Source organism: Antedon bifida, chromosome 6 (genome assembly GCF_963402885.1).
Source record: "Antedon bifida chromosome 6, ecAntBifi1.1, whole genome shotgun sequence".
Taxonomy (NCBI): Eukaryota; Metazoa; Echinodermata; class Crinoidea; order Comatulida; family Antedonidae; genus Antedon; species Antedon bifida.
In genome coordinates, this window is record NC_136231.1 from 22911075 (window position 1) to 22920911 (window position 9837).

A 9837-nucleotide genomic window follows, 5' to 3' on the forward strand; every position below is an offset into this window, starting at 1 on the left:
TTCAATAAGAATATAAAATATTATTAAAAATCTTCAAATAATAGGCAATGTCAAAGGGTAGACATGTGCTCTTGTTTACTTTTTTTAGATAAGTGTCACAATCACAATTTTGTTTATCTGCAACACCAAATTTCATGATTTAAATGTACTCCTTGTTATTATTGTAGGCAGAAATGAATTCCAAACGTGGAGAAGTGCATCTTAGTAAAAAAGATGAATTCACCACATCAAAACACAAGTCAAAAAAGAAATTTAAATCAAGCAAAATTAATTCCAGGGTTAATCAGATTTATTTTGAGAAAGAATTGATGCAAAAATTCAATTCTTCTTTCAATGAACGTAAAGGTTTTCTTCATGGTAGGTCTATTTTTAAAAAGGGTGGTATGAAGAGATTGTCTTCACTCTGCCAAATGGAGTGTTATTATAATGATGATGTAATATCTTTATTAATTTGCATATTTTTGGGTTTATTTTGTAGATGAAACTGACGCCCAGATTCACAGTGATCCATTTACTTGTTGCGTTTTGCCCAATTTTATTGAAAACCATGAATTTACTGAAGATCTTCAGGATGAGCTTCTCAATCTTGATTTTTTAGAGAAGTCTAACGACCTCTATAAATTCCATCAGGTACAGAACAGGATATTTATGTACAATTTACAAATGACAATGTATGCAATGTTTACATTTACTATACTTTTTTTTTGACCTCAAAATGTGTGTGTGTTCGACTGTTCTTACTTTATTGACAAAGTATTGGACCTTTGTGACTTTACTAACTGTTTCATAGCTTTAACAATAATTGTGTTTTTTTAACATTTCTTTTATTATTAAGTGCTGCGGCTATGCTACTGTAGGCTTTGAAAACTCAAAACAATAAAAGAACAATCAAAAAGCAATCACAAATTACTAAATAAAAAACAAAATGATTTAAAAATATTATTAGGGTCAGTACAATGTAGCTTTGCATTATTTTTTAATTACCTTTCAGAGCCAAGCCTTACAAAACCTTTCCAACCCGAACATAACAGCATTGAAGTAAGTTTGATAATAAAAAAAAAAGAAAATTCATTTCTTTACATTTTCAGACTAGAAATGAATCTTAAAAATGAAATATCTCATGCAGAAGTGTTTACAAAGGCAAAGTAACACTAAACTAATCAAATGTCAGGATAATGATATGGAGCTTGTGGGCTAGAGTTTTTTGTTCTTTCATCCTAGTAGGGCAAACATCTGACAAATTACTTAGCTCCCTGACTCAAAGATATTACCATACATTACTTTTATTACAATAGTTTTAGGAAAAAAAAAAACAAATATCCCTATTTATTTATAGGAATCTTTTGTACCAAGATTTCACCAAATGGCTGACGTCGGTAACCAATATCAGTTTTACAGAAACTGTTGACATGACATGTGCCAAATATGAATATACTGGTAAGCAAGATTATCATTGTTAAGCTCTGTCTACACTATCAAACTAGTTTGACAAAATAAGTTTGATGTGCCCAAATGATGCTTGGCTACCACTCCAATGGTCCTTATTTTGCAATTACACATTCATATTTAATATAGATCAAGATTCTAAATACTTTATTGTCTATAACCAGAACTGTATTTTCCCTTTTATTACACCACAGATACTCTACTTTGTCATGACGATGAACTTGAAGGAAGGAGAATAGCATTCATATATTATTTGGTACCACCATGGAATGAGGAAGATGGTGGCTCCTTGGATTTGTTTGATGTTGATGGTATGGAATTCTACCGTCAAAAGTATATTAATCAATAGAATACAGTTAGGTGCATTCTATTCTACATTTATTTTTAAAAAGTATTGTTATTATATACTTATCTAAGCATCACTAAAAAATACATTTTCTATAGTTCACATACAGATTGAAACCTTACATTTGTTCACTTTAAAAATTACCTTTGATCTTTGTTTGATATGCCTCCTTCTAAACTAATTCCTCCCTGGTTTACCCATGGATGACCAGGGTTGATTTTCTGCAGTTCTCAAATATACAACCATGGAAGAATTACTGATTCATCCCTGATACAACTGTGTTTACATTTCATTTATAAGAAGAAGTGTTCATTCATGCAATGGATGACCAGAATATATTTTCTTCATTCTGTATTTTCAACTTATTTTGTATAATTGATATATTATAGATGTTGGACAACCTAGTACTATTGCCAGGTCACTGTTTCCAAAATTCAATAACCTTGTTTTCTTCGAAGTTAATCCAGTTTCGTTCCATCAGGTATGTAGGGATTGCAGAGAGCCATTCAGGATTTGTCATTATACAGTTTAGGACCCAAAAAGAGTCCCTTTAATAGGAGTGTCCCATGAATAGGTGTTGTCTGTAGAATTAAATCATGTATTGACTCATGTTCATTTCTTGGTGTCCCAAATTGTATTTACAAGCATTGTTTATTTTTATCTTAAGAATTTGAATTATCAAATGTTACTACAGTATATAGTGATAGAATTTAATCTTTATTTCAGGTAGCAGAAGTTTTATCAAAGAATAAGTGCCGTCTATCAGTAAGTGGGTGGTTCCATGGGGAGACATTAGCAAGACCACCACCATTTGTGGAACCAAGAAAGATTCGTACATTTCATCAAGAAGTTAAGGTACACAATACAGCATATTCCAGAGACACACCTATTAAGGAAACATTTTATTGTTAAACAAATTGGGTGCAATGTATTTTAACACTTCATCCAACCCCATATGTCCCGAAGATGTCCGCTTAACAAAGAGTATAATGTACTATAATTTTGCCTGGATAATTTGATGTATACCAGTGGCAGATCCAAGATTTTGAAACAAAAGTGGAGTAGGGGAAGGGCCCTGATGATGTCTTATCTTCATTATAATTTTCAAAGTTTAGGGGAGGCTGGGCCTGCTGCCCATATTGAATCTGCCTATGCATACAGTCCATACTCAATTTCATTAGCAAATGGCCATTGTTACAAACAACAATTCTTATATCATAATTATTATACAAATCATAAGTGTGGAACATTTTTTTTCTACAGGAAGAAATGTTTTATGATTGGATTAATCCATTGTATTTGGATTTGGAAAATCAAACCGAAATCATGGATCGTTTTCAGGATGATTCTGAAATTCAACTTGAAGGATTTTTGGCAGTAAGTACATTAAATACATTAGAATAATGATCAATCTTCAATTAAATTTACATAATAAATAATTTATTTTCAAATTGGATTTATAGAAAGATAAATATCAATCTCTTTGTGAAGCACTTTCTAATCAAAAAGTAAAATGGAAAAGAATTGGCCCTGCAAACAAACGGTAAGTCATTTGAGTTTACTGTACCATAGTCACAAGATTGGTACACTCCAAACAGATTCCTCACCTTTTTATGACCATGTACCAATCTTTAAGCTCTGTCTTCACTATCAAACTTTATGTGTCCCTTTATACGGACATTTGGGCATATCACTACCATATTTAGGCACATCTCACTTTTTTGTCAAACTAGTTTGATAGTGTGGACAGAGATTTAGATAAATATAGCTTCATTTGTGTTCCCAGCCAATATGAGATTGCCGAACAAGAGAGTCTGCCTCCTGTAGTCCAAGAATGTCTTTCTGTTATGAAGTCTGAAATGATGTTTTTATTACTTTCCAACTTCACTGCATTGAAGCTTCATGCTCTTGCACCTGATCAAGATAGCAGTGACGATGAAGAAGATCTTAAAGAAGACAAGCAAGATCCAGATGATGATACAGATGATGATACAGATGCTGACGAACCAGAACACAAGGAAATAAAGGCTATTGAGGAGCCAAGTAGTAGTAATGGTGGTAGTAACGAAACAAGCCAAACATGTAATAAGCTTGGTAAAAGTCAAAGTTCAATGAAAACTCAAGGAGAAGCATCTGACAATAAGATAAAAGACAAGACTCCAAGTTGCCATGGTGATGTTAGACGATGGCAACATGGTGATTATACATTACTTCATGACACTGATACAGAAGGATCGGAATTTGCGCTAGACGCTGTTTTGTATTTCAACTGTAAAGGTATTTATAGAACAGTTTTTATATTAATGTTGATGTATTTTATTCAGATTCAGTTAACATTTTGGTCAATCTAGATCTTCCCGATTGTTTGAATAATTCAAACGTTAAACACATTGGGTGGATTGCAATAAAGGTCTTAAGCCTAGGTCTTTATATTGCAATCCGCCCCTGGTTTCCACATCTATTTAAATCTACCTATAGTATATAGTATATAGTATAAGGTGGGTTTTGTAGATTGGGACCCACAGTGATATGAGTGGATGTTGGCAATGATATATAAAAGTTAATGATTATTTTTAATTTCACAGATTGGGATAATGAATATGGTGGCTTTACATCATACCTTGCTAAAGGTGAAGACGAAGAGGTAAATGTTTTATTATATTTTAATTGTACTTCACTTTCAGAGAATTACATAAAGTAATGGCTCTAAGAATCTACAAGGGCTATGATTTTATAGTTTTGTTTACGACTCCTTAAGCACACACATTGACTAGTGTGTCATTGGATAGCTCATTGCTACAACACATATTTCATCTATTGGACACTCTCATAGTACAAGATTTGATAATGATTATAATTTAGTGTTACCTCAAGCTCGTATTTCTTTAGGGAAGTTTAGGATTAGTTTTGATGAAAATTTATGGAATAACATTTCAGTTGAAATTCGTAGTATTATTTATCGGAAATCGTTTATAAATCAAGTTAAAAAAAGTTTATTTGATGAATATATTGAATAATGTACGTTTTAGGTTTTTTCTTTTCAATTCCACCTGTATTTAAAAAAAATTATATTTGTAAAGGAGGTTAAACTCGATTAGAGAAATCTACTTTTTTAACCTCCCATTGCCATGCTGTAATTGGTTTTAAAATATATATTTACATTTTTTTTTTGTGGCAATAAAAGTTGAATATATATATTAGACAGTCGTACAGTAGTTCTATGTACTTGTAGGGATTAACACACAAAAATAAGATTTGTAGATGCTTTCCATAATAATATTCATTATTTATATGTTTTCTTTTCAATATAGTTGTTGAGTGTCACACCAAAAGAAAACTGCCTAAGTTTGGTTTATCGTGATAAAGATACCTTACGTTTTGTCAAGCATATTAATCATAAAGTAACTGAAGTGGCAGATGGTGCTACCAGCTTTCATGACATTGCATTTGTTTACTATGAATAAGGTTTAATGGAGTGTTTTAATTCTGCTGGTTGTATTCTGGGTAATACAGTGATAGTCACTGCGGCTTAGCGGATCCTCTGTTCACATTTTGGCTCAGTCTCAAGATTTTTTAGATGACCTAATCCTGATAAGAGACTCGGCTGTTTTAGAACGCATGGGTGTCCCACCCTGTAATTAGCGAATTGTGTATTTTTATTGTGCATTACAATATTATTTACACAAATCACCTATTTTTTGTATATCCCAAAATATCTGATTTGACAATACACTAATATACTTAATATGATAAAATGTAAGACTGAGTAATGTTACTATTATATCAGCATTTTTATTAAAATTTCTATATATTATACTGTACATAATTTGTGTTAATCTTTTTAAAAAATATATAATTTAATGAGGCATTATTTGAACACAGCGACTATTAATGCATTATTTTATATATACAATGAAAAATACAAGATTTCTGTAAAGAAATAAAATATTAAGAATCTCATTGAGAGATAATAATTAGTTTGTTTATAAAGCAATTATTAATAAATTACAATTTTTGATTAAGTAGTGGAAAACAATTCAAAAGCACCATATAATTAAAACTGCCACACAATGTATAAAGTCAACTCTAATGAAATGTACTCTAATGTTCTTTAAAATAAGAATGTTCTTGTGGACGCAAATTCATAAAATGTTTCAGGCCCATATTTCAAAACCTGGATCCTTAAAGACCATGGGCCAGAAAAAGGGTATCTAGATTTGGAATTACTGTTTGCCTTTCTTGTATACATATGTATTAAAAGTAAAATAACAATTGAAATCAGGTAACATGGTAAAAAGTAAACATTTTTAATGTTAGTATGTTATTGTTAGTAAAAGTTAAATATATTTTAGTATACAAATAATATATTGAATCTTAAATAAAAATCTACTTTTGTAAATAACTACATTGATATAATTATATAACAAATTTATGCAAAAACAAATGACATGTAAAAACAAAAAAACTAAAATTATAAATCAAACTAATAGTATAGTACATGCAAATAATATTTTTTAATAACCTACAAAATAATTTTTTTAAAGCTAAATATGATATAAAATATTGAAAAATTATTATACTTAAGTAAATAATGAGTATATAAAAATTATAAAATTTATTAAAGGTTATTGGACGACCTTAAAAATATTACATTGATAATACTTAAACCAATATTTATTAATATAGCACACATAATAAACAAACAAAATCAAATATACCGGTAAAAAAGATCTTAATATATATATATAAAAAAAACATAAATCCAAAGGCAAAATACTGAAAAAATGACAATGCTGTGGGTATCAGTGTCTGGATCTCAATGGAGATACAAAAAAAAGCGCGAAAAGCTAAATCCAAACGATAAAGTAAAACAGCCAGAAAAGTTAGCAGAGCTTTCGGGTAACACTAGCCCTTCATCAGTGCAAGATATAAAAAAAAACATAATATATAATAATCTAATAAATAATAATATATAATACATAAACACAATTTTTCAAAAAGAATAATTGTTCAATAGCGATATGTTTGCATTGATTTTGTTTTAAATCTTAGTTTTTAAAAAAGTACAAATAATCAAATCTTGTTGTATTTGAACATTTCAAATCCAATCATTTCTTTCACTGCATATGAATTCATTATCAGCATTTTAAAATCCTAAATACTTTGCATAAATTTAGTTCTTTAAAACAAATTAAAGAACATTGAACTTATTTAAATAAAATGTATTGCTCTACTTAGATCTAATTTCTTACCATGTATATAAAAATTGATATTGGACCATTGGTAAAGCAGCAAATTAATACTATTTGGTAATTGGTTCCCAAACACAACATTTTTATGGAATGATCCTATAATAGTACATATTTTGTTAAATATGCATTGTCCCCAAAAACGTAAATCAAACTTAAAACTTTGGCCATTTTGTAGTTTTAATAAAGTTTAAAATTACTTAATGATTCGCTATTAAAGAAACAGTCAAATTTAACCAGTAACCCATTCACAATGGGCTTACGTTTGACTATTTTTGCATTTAAATTTAAATCCAGTTTTATCAGATACATTTTTTTTTTTCAAAATCCAATTATTTGGCCATTACAAACAATATTTAAAAATTATTTTTTCAGGGCAATACAATATATCATTAATATACTGTATAATCATGTTTATAGTTTCACCCAACTGCTTCAAACACAGCAAGAAAGGCAAACCCAATAACGGTAAACAACACCTTCCAAAGGCCATCTCGTTCATTTTCAAATTCATGGTTTAATATTTCAAAAAATGTAACATAGATAAAAATGCCTGCAGCAAAAGCCTGGAGGATGGCTGAAGACACCTGCGCTACGATTCCTTGAGCCGAACTCACTCCAACTCCAAGCATTATTCCAAACGGTATCATCACAGAGAATATTACTCCGTATAAAATAAAAGTTTTTTTAGTAGCATGCGATTTCAACAAACTAGCACCTAGAGCGAATGCTGCTAACGACTCATGAGCTATCATAGCAATGAGAAGATACCAGACCATTCTGGCTTCATTTTGTAACCCAAGAGCCATTCCTTCAAAAACGGAGTGTATTGATAAAGCAAATAAAAGAACTAAAGATCGTAGGCTGTTTATTTGACCACCACCACCTAGATGACTATGTCCACTATGATCATGGTCGTGATGATTCCGTGAGCTGCCATTTTGAAGCATTGTCAATCTATCGGTTTCAGTACTAAATAGTTCATCTTCGCTTGAATGTTCTAGTCCACTACTTTCATTTAAAGGCGTTTCCTTTTTCATCATTTCGATGTCATTCGTTGCCGATTTTTTCTTCATTGTACATGCCGTCACACATTTTTCAAAAATCAGAATTAGAAAGAAACCAATTATAACTAGCAATTCACAAACAGGATAATCATGATTAATGTGTCTTTCTTTAATAATTTGTTGTACTTGTGTCTGTGCAGCTGGAAATAAGCCTAGGAAACAGGTTGCAAGGAATACACCACCAGCCAAGCAGTTACAGAAACTTAGAATTCTACCTTTGGTACTTTGTTGAACGGGTCCAGATCTGGTTCTGCTCTTGGATCGGAAAAGGAGTATTGGAGATAAGGCACCTAGAAGTGTGGAAGCAAAAACCAGTCCCATTGATACAACTTTTAACGTCATCAAATCTGCCATGTTTGGTGTGGTGGTATTTACAATCGGCTGGAAGATCTGGGAAGTAGAAGAATGCTGAGCTGTTGTGTAAGAGGACGACATCACCAATTTTGTCTTCTGACTGTTGTTTATTGAAGCTTCTTTTTAAATGATCATACTTGTAAGCTGTTATTCAAATCTATGAATGCCAATAAAAAAAAATTAGAAAATAGCTAATATAATATTGTTTGTGTGGAAGATAGTAATATTTATGTTTGTGTATAAACCTAGCCAACGCGATATTACAGGATTTTTTATTAATACTGTAGTAGTGTATTATGAAATACAACATTTCAAATTGCACAAATAAATACTTCTGTACAATTTGTTCAATTTCAAATTGAAGAGCTAAATTAAAATTGTAATTTTAAAAAAGCCTACTACCTCAGCAACATCGATTCGATCCTAGGCTAGGCCCTTATCTTATGTCTATGAGGCTAGCTGCGCCTATAACCCGCTTATTATTACTAGCTAGGCCTCTAGGCTACAGACCTCCTAGCTTGGCCTACTTTAACTAGCCCTACCTACTACTAGGCTATAATACACACACAGTGCCTACTAGCCTACTGCACTCTACCTAGGCCTACTGCCTCGACGCTCGTATACCTCTATCTAGCCTATTTTATAGGTCTGGTTAACATAATTCATACACCTAACGTGTTCACCTTATGCAATCAACAAATATCTTGACCTGTATATATGAAATTTATTATTAAAAATAATGGAGTTGACGTAGCAGCAGCCTCCACGAAACCACTTTGACGAAACCAAAACAAGTAATCTAACTAGCATAGCGCCCTCAGTTTTGGCAGGACCACCACAGCGCGCGTAGCAATCAAAGATTTGAGGTATAATAATTATTAATAATAAATTTATTGACAAACACTTTTGGATCAGTGGCAACACACTCAATAGTGGTGCCGTCAATTTATAAATTTTGATAAATTAATAAATTTAGAAAAGGTCCACTTGTTTAGGCCTGACATTTACAACCCTCTCTTTCAAAATGAAAGAAAAACAATATTCATTATTTTCCATTCAAAAAAAAAAATTTCCGTAGAGGTTCGAAATCTACTAGAGCTGAGAGCACTCAAACCTGAGCATTACCCGTTACGTCACAAAGCAGTACATGGCTGAACAGCTGATAATAGTCTATTTATACATATTACGTAATTCATCATTACATCATAAATATCATATTAACCTTGTTAAAACCAAAATGATCAGTTAGCTCAGTCGCCTCAGCGTCGTGTTGACAACATGTATGTCGTGGGTTCGATTCCCACGCTGGTCGGTGGAATAGAGTTAAAGGTATGCGACCAACTGTGTTTGGGGTTCACAGAACTATACGTCCCTC

The 9837-nt window shown here is 31.5% G+C and overlaps 3 protein-coding genes across 4 annotated transcripts in view; 1 reads left to right on the plus strand and 2 right to left on the minus strand.

The window, feature by feature from the left end:
- The window catches only part of LOC144844849 (U6 snRNA-associated Sm-like protein LSm4), a 99090-nt gene that overhangs the window by 11043 nt on the left and 78210 nt on the right, over nt 1-9837 (minus strand). The window lies entirely within an intron of this gene.
- LOC144844843 (prolyl 3-hydroxylase OGFOD1-like) lies at nt 94-5608 on the plus strand. Its single transcript, XM_078701938.1, has 12 exons — nt 94-357; nt 479-630; nt 992-1038; nt 1337-1437; nt 1641-1757; nt 2182-2273; nt 2519-2647; nt 3056-3169; nt 3256-3335; nt 3579-4069; nt 4378-4436; nt 5104-5608. Exons 1-12 carry the CDS (start codon nt 174-176, stop codon nt 5254-5256), a joined length of 1719 nt encoding a protein of 572 aa, XP_078558064.1. The 5' UTR covers nt 94-173; the 3' UTR covers nt 5257-5608.
- LOC144844581 (zinc transporter ZIP3-like) lies at nt 6912-9225 on the minus strand. Of its 2 annotated transcripts, none has more exons than XM_078701554.1 (2): nt 9146-9225; nt 6912-8619 (listed from the first exon to the last, which is right to left on the minus strand). In XM_078701554.1, the coding sequence occupies exon 2, from the start codon at nt 8541-8543 to the stop codon at nt 7464-7466; it is 1080 nt and encodes a 359-aa protein (XP_078557680.1). In that variant the 5' UTR covers nt 8544-8619; nt 9146-9225; the 3' UTR covers nt 6912-7463. The 2 variants fall into 2 exon arrangements, with proteins under 2 accessions (XP_078557680.1, XP_078557681.1); XM_078701555.1 differs by lacking the exon at nt 9146-9225 and adding an exon at nt 8865-8891.

Excerpts from the sequence above, each read along its gene's own strand:
- LOC144844843 (XM_078701938.1), top strand. The coding sequence starts at position 174 with ATGAATTCCAAACGTGGAGAAGTGCATCTTAGTAAAAAAGATGAATTC. Across the intron at positions 1,438-1,640 it reads TGCCAAATATGAATATACTG|ATACTCTACTTTGTCATGAC; the intron begins GTAAGCAAGATT and ends ATTACACCACAG. Across the intron at positions 1,758-2,181 it reads GGATTTGTTTGATGTTGATG|ATGTTGGACAACCTAGTACT; the intron begins GTATGGAATTCT and ends GATATATTATAG.
- LOC144844581 (XM_078701554.1), bottom strand. The coding sequence starts at position 8,543 with ATGTCGTCCTCTTACACAACAGCTCAGCATTCTTCTACTTCCCAGATC.